The sequence below is a fragment of the Mercenaria mercenaria genome, chromosome 13, assembly GCF_021730395.1.
Source record: "Mercenaria mercenaria strain notata chromosome 13, MADL_Memer_1, whole genome shotgun sequence".
Lineage (NCBI taxonomy): Eukaryota > Metazoa > Mollusca > Bivalvia > Venerida > Veneridae > Mercenaria > Mercenaria mercenaria.
Window position 1 is genome coordinate 8,557,049 of NC_069373.1, and position 15,599 is coordinate 8,572,647.

The 15,599-nt window shown below is 34.7% G+C and overlaps 1 protein-coding gene across 6 annotated transcripts in view; it reads left to right on the top strand.

Annotated features, from left to right (window-relative positions):
• Positions 1-6,877, top strand: part of LOC123529944 (uncharacterized) — a 63,241-nt gene extending 56,364 nt beyond the window's left edge. For all 6 annotated transcript variants that reach the window (XM_053521139.1, XM_045310559.2, XM_045310562.2 and 3 more), the window contains exons 9-10: positions 2,026-2,168; positions 2,579-6,877. In XM_053521139.1, the coding sequence (XP_053377114.1) occupies positions 2,026-2,168; positions 2,579-2,746 (311 nt within the window). In that variant the 3' untranslated portion in view covers positions 2,747-6,877. The remainder of the gene's footprint in view (positions 1-2,025; positions 2,169-2,578) is intronic.
• Positions 6,878-15,599: the final 8,722 nt, after the last annotated feature.

The window sequence follows — 15,599 nt, forward strand, 5'->3', positions numbered from 1 at the left end:
CTACACTCATCATATATGTTAAAGATTTATTGCCAGCTGTTAAATATATAGATGATTGTTACTGAAGAGTGTTATATTGTTGAAGGGTTTTGGAGGATAGTGTAAGACATAGAACATGCTTTGAAAGATAATTATGTCATATGATTGTTTTACATACTAGATGTAGAGCATGGGACCTTATGTTTTATAATTTAGTCCCCTACTGGGGACTATAGGATTGTGCTTTTCCATCTGTCAGTCATTCTGTCATTCATTCTATCCACACTTATGGTACATAACACTGCCATCCATCAAATGATTATAATATTACTTTGCACAAATTTGTCCATAATGCACAAAATCCAGACTCCTTGCCCAAAGTTCAAGGACACACATAGGTCAGAGATCAACAGAATTTATTTCTTTGTCTGCTCCATAAACTCAAACATCCATCAAGGGATTTTAATACTACTTGGCACAAATCTTCTCCATAACAAGACATTGATGTTTCATGTTCAACTCATAAAACATTAAGACAAAGATTGGTCTTTTTTTGTCCAGCCTTACATACACATTTAACATAACAAAATAAAAGTGTTAGGTTATGTTGCAGTTGAGATGATTAATCCTTTTCCAGAATGGGTCTCAAATGCATGGCAATACTTCATTCGAGGAGGGAGGGATTATACTTGTGACCTTTGGTCACCGAAGAGGGAGGGATTGTCACCGAGGAGGGAGGGATTATACTTGTGACCTTTGGTCACCGAGGAGGGAGGGATTGTCACCGAGGAGGGAGGGATGATACTTGTGACCTTTGGTCACCGAGGAGGGAGGGATTATTTTTGTGACCTTTGGTCACCTAGGAGGGAGGGATTATACTTGTGACCTTTGGTCACAAGAAATTTGAAGCTTCTGTGCTTGGCTCTCTGCATTGAAATTGAAACTAGCTTCTCTTCACTCATAACCTGGTGGGAAAATACCATCAGAAATAAAGTGTAGTGATTAATTAAGAAATAATGTATAGAAAAACTGTGTTTTAATGTTACTAATACACAGAAAAGAGGTTATACGTCAGCGGAATAATAATCCCGATTGAATTATTCTGGTGACGTATAACCGATTTTGATTGTATTAATTTAGGTAAAACATGATTTTGCTATACATTATTTCGATTCTAATATGCCCTTAATCTAAAATAGTAGATGAAATATAGTAGCGCTCTTTCTTTGTCACAACAAAAACATTGACATCATCGCACGTTAACATGACGTCATTTTATCGTAAGTGTGTTTTAACAGAAACAAGCATATTGGAATATGTCGTAGAACTTGTTTCACAATCAACCTAAAGTTGATTAGTACAAACTAAATACTTTGTACCTAAACATTCTCTTCTGGAATGGGGTGGAGATACTAAATTGCTTTTAGGATTGTTGGCAAATTACTGATATTTGGTGTAATGTATCAGACAAGATTTCCAACAATGCAATGCTTTTAATTTAGCTTGCTCATTATTAATGAATAATTGCATATTATATTTCACATTACAAAATAGTTTTACTGTCTCCTGAGTTTCATAGAAAACTAAAAGCTTCCACTGTTTCTGATTGGATTGGAATGTAATTAGTAGCACAGTAAAACCTGTCACTAAATTGTTGATGCACAGAAATATTGCAGGTTGGATTAACAAGAACTGATTTCCTGCAGAACTTTCCAGATTATGCTGAAAAATTGATAGATAAATTAATGAAGAATTGATCGACTTGCTTTCAGTGACTAAAAATTCCTGCAAAGCAAAAGGACATTTTCATTTTGATATTGATCAATATTGATCTTATTGATCAGTTAATGCAAACTATTTCATTGATCAATTAATGCAAACTATTTTATTGATCAATTAAATTTTTATTGTCATCCTGATTGTGGCCTTACCCTGAGCAGGTGTCAGCTAGGCCCTTTTGGTGCTAGACCCGGCAGCTTCGAGCCTCCTCGGAGTCGGGTACAAGATAAATGTACACGATTTTTTCACATTAGCATTTTATTTTAGGATACAATGTGGATACTGCCACGAATGATAACATTAAGAAACAGTTTGGAGCGAATGCCTGTGCTGGATGTTGTGCACATGGTGTTGATATTGGGGTAGGCATGATCGGTGATGCTGCTGCCGACACTACAGCAGACGCTGAGGTAAAATTATGCTATCAATTTAATTGAATAAAAATGCTCATTTATTTAAATTTTAACATGATTGTTGATACACAGAAGAACTTCGGCAATTTCAAATCCTTCATGAATTTGATATTGATCAAGTCTGTTTTAGTAACTGATAATTTCAAAAATTGATGCTATACTATTACTTATATACCACATTATGTGTCAAAACTGACAGGGAATGGACTTGCAGAAAACTAGTGATTTGATATGATGTAAAAGTGAAGCAAAGTGTTTCAAATACTTTAGTTTATATAATTTCACCTGCAGGATCGCATGATGGTATAGAAACTTCTTTGATACGTAAATAGACTGATTATGTATATAGAAGCTAAATTTAAGAACCTCCAGCTTTAATCTGTTGTCAACTATTGTTTTAATTACAGAATGTAGAAGTTGTTGACCATACTGGGGATGATGCAGGTGAAGTTGGTGACCACGGTGATGATGTTGGCTCACCAGATCATGTTGACATGATGGATGTTGATGCGGGAGGAATGGAGGGTATGGGTGAAGTTGGTGATGCTGGAGCTGCGTCATGTGCGGCCTTCTAAACTCAGTGCTAACCATTTTGCCATGACATAACTATATTTTACTTTGTATTTATGAAATAATCATTGTAGTTTATCTTTTGTATAAAAGAAAGATTCATGTTTTGTTTTCAAACAAATTTTTTGTCTCTTTGAAATAATTGTTGAATGACTGGCTGTTTACTTTCGAGTAATTGCTGTGTATTTCAGAGTAATAACTGTATAATAGAGTAATAACTGTATTTCAGAGAAATTACTGTGTATTTCAGAGTAATTACTGTGTATTTCTGAGTAATTACTGTGTATTTCAGAGTAAATGCTTTGTACTTTGGAGTTATTGCTGTGTATTTCAGAGTAATTGCTGTTACTTTACTGTATTTGCTGTTGATTTAAGAATATGGACTAGGACTAAATCTAAAGATGAACCGAGATACGATCATCTGTGATTTTAGCTCACATATTATGACATTTCTTGTTGGATGTCTATTATTGTTGGAAGTTTTTGATGAATGCATGACAAATAATTTATAAGAAGTGTCATCAGTGTAGTGACATTTTTCATTTTTCTTGCTGATGTGTAGAAAAAATGATGAAATCAAGTTGAATCAAAATCAGTTGTACAATAACTGTGCTGGTTCTACGGTTTGCTAAAAGAATTACCTAGTAGACTCTTTTTATTGTTATTCTCGTAAAAAAAAACAACAAAAAAACAAACAAACAAACAAACAACTTACTGTTTTTACTCTAATATTGCAAAAGTTTTTACTCCAGTATTGCAAAATATGGCATTTAAGTTTTTAAGAGGGCATGATTAAACACATGTATTTTGTTAATGTTGATTGTTGATTTTAGAGACGTTAACATTTAGACAGTTACTGTAGATTGTGTCATTTTTGCTTGGAATGACTGGAATACGTGAGTCACTGTGTGTATGAATATTAACAAAAATAAAACAGATACACATAGCAGCCAGTCTAAAGGAATCTGCTCCATATTTTGATAAGAATGTCACCTACAAAGTATTGAGTCATTTTTTTTACCTTCTCTGGAAAATCATTTTTATATGTATATATGTAGTATGTATTATACATTTCTTGGGGTATTTATGATAAAAGATGATTTAAAAATCTTTTAAGATTGTAGATTTTTCATATGCTTTTGCATAACAGTTGTGTTTATTTTACAATTTTGCTACAGTTTAAAGACTTAAACTGCCTTGTGTAATTTGCTTACAATCAAAATGGTCTCTAGTCATGATCGAAGTGCCAATGAGTCTTTAAATAATTGTCTTTAACATCTAGGATGTTTATATTTTAGCTTTAGTTTATATGTGTTTTATGAAGGTTTTCTCTCAGACTTAATACTACAAACTAGTCAGTTTTATACATTGTTTTTGCTTGTTTATTATTTTTTTGCTCAAATTATAGTTTTAGGTAGTTAATTACATAACACAATGCTTCCATCATGTATTTTTGTGATTTTACTTTATCCAACTTTATTATTTACTTTTTTGATAATAATATATAAGACTGAAATCCAAATTAATATACGAGTTTGTTTTTTTTTTTTAAATAAGATTTTTATGTAATTCACTTTTGTACTGAATACAGTTTTTTCAGTATTGTGAAGTTAAACCTATATTTACACTGTAAGAGTTTCGGATTTGACTATTTTTGTAATGTGAAAATGTCCATTTCAGTTTGCAAGTGAATTAGATAAAATGTTGAAATATGTTATGGACTTTTATCATATTACATTTAGTGTGGAAAGGTTATATATAAATGAATTACATTTAATTCATGAAAGTGTTATTATTGGGAAAAAATATTTCACAAAATAGACAGTATACTTGAAAGTGTAATTACTGGTTGAAGAAACTGTGCATAAATTAAACAGTTCTGAACTGCAAATTGAGATAATGTGTGGTTCTGATAATGTCTGTGTTCTGAATTTTGACTCTTCAGAAGATTATTAAAATACATGATGAAAATCCTACATACCAGTATTAGTATGAAATCTTAACATCTGATATTGTCTTAAGTTTTTGGTGGGTTGGATAATGTCTTTAAAGAACCAGGTTTGCTTGACTTCATGATAACTATTTGCATACATATGTTTGGTGATAGGCCAATACAAGGTATAAGAATTTGAATGTATTTTATCCATTTTGTTGAGTGCTAATTTAATGGACCAAATGTATCGTAGCATTAATACATTCATACTTAGTTATGGCTGCATGGTGGTGAAAATGCACACACAACTTCATTATAAACATTGAGATGTAAATTTTGTTCTATTTTTAGCTTGAAGATGTTTTATACTGTGTATTTTGACTGTGCTTAAGTGTAGTAATCACATGTAAATGTCTTGTACCAGATGCAAGTAAAAGGCCTTCTATTCATTTTGATCCCTGTTGCAAGTAACTGTTACGTTAGTGATCTTTGTTCATTAACATTTGAAGACATGTTTTCCATCTGTTTTTTAAGTCAGCAGTCATTATAAGAAAGTCAGTTTGATCCTTTACGCATAGATATGAAAAGGTCAGTACGATACGTTGATGGGAACGATTTCCTAGGTTAAACATTGTTTCACTTGTGTATGTCATTACATAATCAGTACAACCATATTGTGTATTGTTTAATTGGAAGTCATATAGCTGATAGCTTCCTACTGTCACCATTATTAACATATAAAAATACTATGCCAGACATGTATATAACTCTTGTTTAGTTGGAATAACAACCGTAGATCTGATGTACAGACTTTTTTTTGTAATAACCATTCATGAGTTTTTCTAGACTGGTATTGAAGCATTTTTCATGGACACCCACTGTGAAGCAGGAGATATTTGGAGCAGAGTTACACGCCTTGATCAATATATTTTTTACAATGTGCGCATGTATTACAGTCTAGGTGCGAGTACCCTATAACAGATGTTGAATAATTTATCATATTGCTAAATTTTTTATATAGACTTGATGGTTTATTTTTATCAACAGCACCAACATCTTCTATGCTTTAAACTTAAACATATGCACATGATTCTCTAATGAGAAAGGAAGTTTCAAGAAGTTAGCTTCCATGAAGTTGTACTGGGGGAGAGATTGACTTTTTTATGTCAATAAGACAAATTGAAGAAAGCAAAGAACAATAGAAATGTGTGAAAATTAATCAGTGAACAGTATCGCTGTCATTAAGAAGTCTGCCTAAAAATACGTTTGTGATTTTTTTTGGTGAGTTTAAGAAGGTATTGTGTTCTAGATCTTCAGAAATGATTTAAGCTGAAAGGAAAGAGGTTTCCGCCCATGATTATGTTTTTTTGAATATCCTTAAGGACATGGAATTAGAGTTTTGACAAGACGTTAAATCAGTGTGAACTAAGCAGTTAGTTTAAGGTAATTTTGCTAGATTATTGTAACTTTTATTCTCATATGCTTCAGTGATGGTATCTTTACTATAATTGTGAATTTTGTAAATTTGTACTTGTATCACATGGTGATTTGAGATTTGTGTTGAAACAACAATTTCTGTGCATGTATATTATAGTCTGTGTTAGCATATTTGTATGTAATCACATATACCCTGTAGATAGCACAACAGTCTCTAACTGATGTCAGAAATTTTAAACTAAAAAAAAAAAAATTGATATTTTGCACATACTGATACATAAATGCCATTGTGCACAAAGGTGTTACTTCAAGTGTATACTAGCAAGGCTGGGACATGTATGTATATTTCAAGTACTTCTGTCATATACATCACTTCAGTTGGTTCTCTATGCTCAGCACATTACTTAGAAAATACAACACTAGTTGTCATTGATATATATTCTTACACTAAAGTTACTGCTGAATTCCATCGAACATGTATATCACCAAATAACATTGTAAGTTCCCAAATTTCATTTCATTGCAAACAGTAGTATATTTCCATCTTTGGTTACAGAATTACCACCATAGTATTCAAAAATGTAGAATTTTTCATTTTGTTGGAGCATATGTGAAGTTAGAAATAGTCCAAATTAATGCTACTATTTCTAGAAAGTTTTTGTTTGGAGAAACTTAATTCTAGATGTTGATTGAAGAATATAAACATCTTTTAGGGTCTGTTGTCAGTAGAGATTTTGGGATGTTATAAATAAAGTATATCCTAGTACATATTATTGTTTTTATTCACCAATATTCCAAGCACAGGTTTTATTGAAAGAAGTATGCCCTGTAGTATTCCAGGCACAGGTTTTATTGAAAGAAGTATGCCCTGTAGCATTCCAGGCACAGGTTTTATTGAAAGAAGTATGCCCTGTAGCATTCCAGGCACAGGTTTTATTGAAAGAAGAAGTATGCCCTGTAGTATTCCAAGCACAGGTTTTATTGAAAGAAGTATGCCCTGTAGTATTCCAGGCACAGGTTTTATTGAAAGAAGAAGTATGCCCTGTAGTATTCCAAGCACAGGTTTTATTGAAAGAAGTATGCCCTGTAGCATTACAGGCACAGGTTTTATTGAAAGAAGTATGCCCTGTAGTATTCCAGGCACAGGTTTTATTGAAAGAAGAAGTATGCCCTGTAGTATTCCAGGCACAGGTTTTATTGAAAGAAGTATGCCCTGTAGCATTACAGGCACAGGTTTTATTGAAATAAGTATGCCCTGTAGTATTCCAGGCACAGGTTTTATTGAAAGAAGAAGTATGCCCTGTAGTATTCCAAGCACAGGTTTTATTGAAAGAAGTATGCCCTGTAGTATTCCAAGCACAGGTTTTATTGAAAGAAGAAGTATGCCCTGTAGTATTCCAAGCACAGGTTTTATTGAAAGAAGTATGCCCTGTAGTATTCCAGGCACAGGTTTTATTGAAAGAAGAAGTGTGCCCTGTAGTATTCCAAGCACAGGTTTTATTGAAAGAAGTATGCCCTGTAGTATTCCAGGCACAGGTTTTATTGAAAGAAGAAGTGTGCCCTGTAGTATTCCAGGCACAGGTTTTATTGAAAGAAGTATGCCCTGTAGCATTCCAGGCACAGGTTTTATTGAAAGAAGTATGCCCTGTAGCATTCCAGGCACAGGTTTTATTGAAAGAAGTATGCCCTGTAGCATTCCAGGCACAGGTTTTATTGAAAGAGGAAGTGTGCCCTGTAGTATTCCAGGCACAGGTTTTATTGAAAGAGGAAGTGTGCCCTGTAGTATTCCAGGCACAGGTTTTATTGAAAGAAGTATGCCCTGTAGCATTCCAGGCACAGGTTTTATTGAAAGAAGTATGCCCTGTAGCATTACAGGCACAGGTTTTATTGAAAGAAGTATGCCCTGTAGCATTCCAGGCACAGGTTTTATTGAAAGAAGTATGCCCTGTAGCATTCCAGGCACAGGTTTTATTGAAAGAAGAAGTGTGCCCTGTACTATTCCAGGCACAGGTTTTATTGAAAGAAGTATGCCCTGTAGCATTCCAGGCACAGGTTTTATTGAAAGAAGTATGCCCTGTAGCATTACAGGCACAGGTTTTATTGAAAGAAGTATGCCCTGTACTATTCCAGGCACAGGTTTTATTGAAAGAAATATGCCCTGTAGCATTCCAGGCACAGGTTTTATTGAAAGAAGTATGCCCTGTAGCATTCCAGGCACAGGTTTTATTGAAAGAAGTATGCCCTGTAGCATTCCAGGCACAGGTTTTATTGAAAGAAGTATGCCCTGTAGTATTCCAGGCACAGGTTTTATTGAAAGAAGTATGCCCTGTAGTATTCCAAGCACAGGTTTTATTGAAAGAAGTATGCCCTGTAGTATTCCAAGCACAGGTTTTATTGAAAGAAGTATGCCCTGTAGTATTTCCTGGTCATCTATTAAAGATGCTTAGTTCTCCAAACTTGCTAGAACTTTGTTTAGAGTAAATTTATACTACTGAGATTTTGCTTATCATTCTCGTAGCTGGAAAAGGTACACTTATGAAAAGTTTTCCATGCTACTTTAACAAAGATAAAGTCAAAGAAAGTTTATTTAGCTTTTCAAAAGTCATGGTCTAAAGTTCATTATTGAAAATTAATGAATAGTTGGGGCTTCAGGCTCGTATCCATCAACATTAAGTCTGAGACTTGGACTCTAAAATCTTAATTTTTTCTGTCAATGTAAAATTAGCACAGGTGTTACATGAATGTGTATTCTACAGTTACATATTTCATGAGTGTAAATTTTACTGTGAAATAAGAACATATTGAACATTTGCTGTTCTTAAGTCTAAGTTTCCAACTTCAAATGTTGATGAATATGGGCCCTAGTCTTTAAACAATGTTAATTCACACAACTTTATGAATCAGATGTTCAGTTAAAAAATGATCTACAAAAGCACTGTCTTGCAGAATTGTGGTAAAAAGTGCACATTTCTTTAGTAAATAATATAAAAAATGTCTGCTGACATCGTTATTGTAATGGTAATTACAATAAAAATTCTTGGTGAAATTTTTATATAACCTGTTCACGGCTACAGGGATTTTTTTAATATACCCAGCAATTGAAGCCCATTTTATCAAACAAAATCTATCTGACACAAGAGAAAATAAGCAAAACTGAAGCCCATTTTATTAAGCTATTAAAATGTTACCAGACAAAAGAAAGCTTAACCTTAAGCTGAAGAAAGTACAAATGTCTTCAAATTCAGAGAAATGAGTATGGTCGACATCAGAATTTCTGAATATGTTGTAGGTACAGCTGTGTTTGAGTATTCTGATGGATCTCTAACCTTGGTACAGAATCTTGGTTTGCTTGCAGCTGGGCATCCATCTGTTTCTCCCACTTTTGGTTCAGTCCATTTGTCGAGTCCACATGTTGCAACAATCTTTTCAAAGTTTTTCATTGTTGGAGGAAATGCTGTTTTCTGCAGAGCGTTTACTTCTGCATATTTCATAAAACCACTCAATGTTCTTGTTAAACCAACAATGTACATTTTACCTTCGTCTGTCTGCCCATTAACTGCAGAACATTCGTCATCATGACCTTCGATATTTTCAATTATAACCTGTCCAGGCACTTGGTATGCTCCTGCCTTTATCACACAATAAACATCAAACCTTGAATCAAGCTCCTGCGGACTGCGGAGTTTCCTATGCTCCCGGTCTTGTCCATAAACAACAATGTCCGATTTCAACAATAATTCCTCCATCGTCATGTTACGCCATATTGATGATTTACATCCAGTTGCACAGTTGTGGGACAGCACCACAAGAGAAAGGCATGTGACAAAAGTCTTCATTTCAAAACTTTGTTTTGCAGGACTGCTGTTTTAAGCAGTTTCTGTTCAGTTCTTGTCCTACACTATCAAGAATGTATCCACGTATCTTTTTTAAGTGGTAAACTGCCAAATAGTGTTTTATATATACAACTGCATTGTCCAGAGACATCAGTTTATGTCATCTGTGTGATAAGTAAATTAACACTCGGGTAGACTGCAATAACTATTCTTATCAATTATTCAAGACTTGTAACATCCATATAACATTTCAAGCTAGGCCAATAATAGATAAAAATGTTTTTGAAATGGCTTATATTTTGGCATGTTGTGTAGGTGTTGCAGCTTGATATATATTATAAATTCATACTTTGCAAATTGAGATATCTAATAACACTATTTATGATGCCTTTACTTGATCTAGTTCAGTGAAAAGGAGCATTGGCATTCGTATATATAAAAACTAGATGTGTGTCCATAGGACACAGGTGCTCCCACTCCTGCCACTGTAACATGGTTTAATGACTCGGGTTAAACAATTTTTAAGATGTTTGCAACACAAACTTTTAAGAACCTTATGTGTATTTTTCACTTAGTTGGCCATAACTCTGGCTTAGCTGAGTAAAATGCCGGAGTCCGTGAACTCAAATATCCAGGTGGATGGCCATTAAGCCTATATGGCTAGAGGGGTGGAGTTTTACAACACTGTTACAGCACTGACCTGGGGTCAGATAAGTTTATAAACATTCACTCTCTAGTAAATAGAAGCACATGGTCTGCTGCATAGATAAAAGCTTTGGGGAAAGAGGTGTAATTTTGTACAATTAGAATTCAATTTAGCTTCTATTTAAACACAAAATGTATAATAATAATGGAGGAATCCTTTACAGGGGTATTAAAGGTTAATGTAACAGCCCAGTTATCCCTTTAATTGGTTGTTATAATAATAAAAAAAAACATCTTACATACGTTAAATTGTACTTCATTGTGCTGCTATTACACAAAACTTTGTTATTACATGCATATAATAAGATGTCACAGTGACTTTCATTCAAGTTTTAATACCTACTTTACCTGCATGAACATAATATTTGACTATTCCAATGCCTATCTTGATCTTTATCCCTTCAGCATTTCTTGACCACATGCTGACCATAAAGATCCAGTACATTATGCAATTTTATCTATGTTGCAAATCTGATACAGATGTTGAGTGCCATTTATAAAGAAGTGTTATACATTGAGTTGTTAGGATTAGGAAGTTTGTAATTTATTTCAGATCTACAGGTTTACAAGAAAAAATAAAATCATTTCTAATTGCAGTATTGGATTTATTAATATAACATAATATGTGTGACTTGATATTAAATTATTATGTCTGAGGAAAGAATCAGAGTAACTCTTGAATTATTACGAACCCAATTAGAGACAGTAAATCAATTATTCAATCATTATGAGTGGGAATATAAGGAAATTCAAAGGCAGAATGGTTGCACCAGTAATACAGAAGTTTTAACTCAAACATGTGTAGAAAATGAATCGCTTCATAATGAGGAAAACAGAAATTGTGTAACTGATTTTCAAATTGAACAGGATTATTCTCAAGACGAGTGTAGATACTGTCTATGTAGGCCATGTATTACGGACGAAAGTATGAGGCAACTTTGGTGGGAAACTGAAAATAACCCTGCCAGTGCGAGAAACAGTAGCTTGCGTAAGGAACTGTACAAACGCTTCTGGACAATGCTACTTCACCGCAAAGCCTGGTTTGATCCGCGTTATGTTGAAGCAAAAACTGTTGCATTACAAAGAGACAGGCGATTGAAAAAATATGTATGGCACAGACGTGATATTATGCCAAAATGTGTCTTAACTGTCGTGAGGGAATGGTTCCGAAATCCAGTTGGAGATCCATACATGGGACATTTATGGGATTAAACAGTGCACATCATAATAAAAACATTCAGATGGAAACATTAATTTTTGTAAAGTTAAAATCAAATTTTATTCAATCAGTATTTATTATAAATGATTTCCATATCTATAACCAACACCTTGTTTACATTTTAATCGCTCTTCAAGGAAGTCATTCAAGAACATTATTAGTGTATACTAATTCTGTAAAGGAAGTGTTTAATATAGTAAGATTATTTTCCAAAATGTGCATTCTGAATATGCTTTGATTCCTTTATACTATTACTAATGTACATTTGATTCAATAAGATACATCTGGTATTCAGGTAATTCCAGCAGTTTGTAGTATTTACTTCCCGCCATATGTCAAAACCTTAGCTGACCTCATTGCTGTGAGAAAGTTTACATTCCTACAGAAATCTAGTTGGCTGCTGGAAAGGTCATAACCTCTATTCACCTGTCACTCAAGCAAACGTCAGATTTGAATTTTTTTAAACTGCTTTGTAAAAGATTTTTGGATTAACACATTTATAAGTGTCAGAATTAAATAAAATTTTCAGATAATATTGCTTGTGTTCTAAATAAACAGTATGCCAAATTTCAGAAAAAAGTATGCAGTGTGTCTTTAGAAAATAAAAAAAATAGCATTTTGATTTCTCTGTTTCTGCTAGCAGACAGCTCAGAGAGTTCAAAACAAGTGGCCATTTTTCTGGCTGGCTGGCTTTTATACTTTTCCTCTGGCCTTTTGAGAACACTTCATAGGCTATAAAACAATCCTCTAATGTTTTATGATTCTAGGTCAAGTACATTTTAACATACATGTTTCACAAACTTTTTTTTGAGTAAGTCTGGACAAGAAGTCTGGTCTTGTGTAGTGAAATAATGACTGTAGGTAAAATATTTTCGGAGCTACGTGCGACAAAACATTAAAATGACAATTTTTTTCTAGGTCAGGGGCCATAACTCCTACACGACTGAATGAATCCGGACACAAAACCCCAGGTGCACAACTACACATGCTGACCAACATTCCTGTAAAGTTTTGTGACTCTACGTCAAATACTTTTGGAGCTAGGTGCGACACAACACTAAAATGACCAATTTTTACAAAGTCAGGGGCCATAACTCCTACACTACTGAATGAATCCTGACACGAAACCCCAGGTGCACAACTACACATGCTGACCAACATTCCTGTAAAGTTTTGTGACTACATCAAATACTTTTGGAGCTAGGCGCGACACAACATTCTCGGAAGGACGGACGGAAGGGTGGACAGGCAAGAGCAAATCTATATGCCCCCACCACTTATGAGGTGGCACAAAAAAACAAATATGCAAAGTTTTTTTAAAAGTATCCTAATGTATTTCAAAGAAATTATGGCAACATTTGTTTTTAGCTCACCTGTCACAAAGTGACAAGGTGAGCTTTTGTGATCACGCAGCGTCCGTCGTGCGTGCGTGCCTGCGTGCGTGCGTCAGTCCGTAATCTTTTGCTTGTGACCACGCTAGAGGTCACATTTTTCATGGGATCTTTATGAAAGTTGGTCAGAATGTTCACCTTGATGATATCTAGGTTAAGTTCGAAACTGGGTCACATGCCATCAAAAACTAGGTCAGTAGGTCTAAAAATAGAAAAACCTTGTTACCTCTCTAGAGGCCATATATTTCATGAGATCTTCATGAAAGTTGGTCAGAATGTTCAACTTGATGATATCTAGGTCAAGTTTGAAACTGGGTCACGTGCCATCAAAAACTAGGTCAGTAGGTCTAAAAATAGAAAAACCTTGTGACCTCTCTAGAGATCATATATTTCATAAGATCGTCATGAAAATTGGTCAGAATGTTCACCTTGATGATATCTAGGTCAAGTTCAAAACTGGGTCACATGCCGTCAAAAACTAGGTCAGTAGGTCAAATAATAGAAAAACCTTGTGACCTCTCTAAAGGCCATATTTTTCATGGGATCTGTATGAAAGTTGGACTGAATGTTCATCTTGATGATATCTAGGTCAAGTTCGAAACTGGGTCACGTGCGATCAAAAACTAGGTCAGTACGTCTAAAAATAGAAAAACCTTGTGACCTCTCTAGAGGCCATATATTTCACGAGATCTTCATGAAAGTTGGTCAGAATGTTCACCATGATGATATCTAGGTCAAGTTTTAAAGTGGGTCACGTGCCGTCAAAAACTAGGTCAGTAGGTCAAATAATAGAAAAACCTTGTGACCTCTCTAGAGGCCATATTTTTCATGGGATCTGTATGAAAGTTGGTCTGAATGTTCATCTTGATGATATCTAGGTCAAGTTCGAAAGTGGGTCATGTGCGGTCAAAAACTAGGTCAGTAGGTCAAATAATAGAAAAACCTTGTGACCTCTCTAAAGGCCATATTTTTCATGGGATCTTCATGAAAATTGGTCAGAATGTCCACCTTGATGATATCTAGGTCAAGTTTGAAACAGGGTCATGTGCGGTCAAAAACTAGGTCAGTAGGTCTAAAAATAGAAAAACCTTGTGACCTCTCTAGTGGCCATACTTGTGAATGGATCTCCATAAAAATTGGTCAGAATGTTCATCTTGATGATATCTAGGTCAAGTTCGAAACTGGGTCACGTGCGATCAAAAACTAGGCCAGTATGTCTAAAAATAGAAAAACCTTGTGACCTCTCTAGAGGCCATATATTTCATGAGATCTTCATGAAAGTTGGTCAGAATGTTCACCATGATGATATCTAGGTCAAGTTCGAAAGTGGGTCATGTGCCGTCAAAAACTAGGTCAGTAGGTCAAATAATAGAAAAACCTTGTGACCTCTCTAGAGGCCATATTTTTCATGGGATCTGTATGAAAGTTGGTCTGAATGTTCATCTTGATGATATCTAGGTCAAGTTCGAAAGTGGGTCATGTGCGGTCAAAAACTAGGTCAGTAGGTCAAATAATAGAAAAACCTTGTGACCTCTCTAAAGGCCATATTTTTCATGGAATCTTCATGAAAATTGGTCAGAATGTCCACCTTGATGATATCTAGGTCAAGTTTGAAACAGGGTCATGTGCGGTCAAAAACTAGGTCAGTAGGTCTAAAAATAGAAAAACCTTGTGACCTCTCTAGTGGCCATACTTGTGAATGGATCTCCATAAAAATTGGTCAGAATGTTCATCTTGATGATATCTAGGTCAAGTGCGGTCAAAAACAAGGTTAGTAGGTCTAAAATTAGAAAAATCTTTTGACCTCTCTAGAGGCCATATTTTTCAATGGATCTTCATTAAAATTGGTCTGAATGTTCACCTTGATGATATCTAGGTCAGTTTCGAGACTAGTTCACGTGCGGTCAAAAACTAGGCCAGTAGGTATAAAAATAGAAAAACCTTGTGACATCTCTAGAGGCCATATTTTTCATGAGATCTTCATGAAAGTTAGTGAGAATGTTCACCTTGATGATATCTAGGTAAAGTTCAAAACAGGGTCACGTACCTTCGAAAACTAGGTCAATAGGTCAAATAATAGAAAAACCTTGTGACCTCTCTAGAGACCATATTTTTCAATGGGTCTTCATGAAAATTGGTCAGAATTTTTATCTTGATAATATCAAGGTCAAATTCAAAACTGGGTCAAATGAGCTCAAAAACTAGGTCACTATGTCAAATAATAGAAAAAACGACGTCATACTCAAAACTGGGTCATGTGGGAAGAGGTGAGCGATTCAGGACCATCATGGTCCTCTTGTTACTTCACCTATCATGTAGTGACAGGGTGAGCTTTTGTGA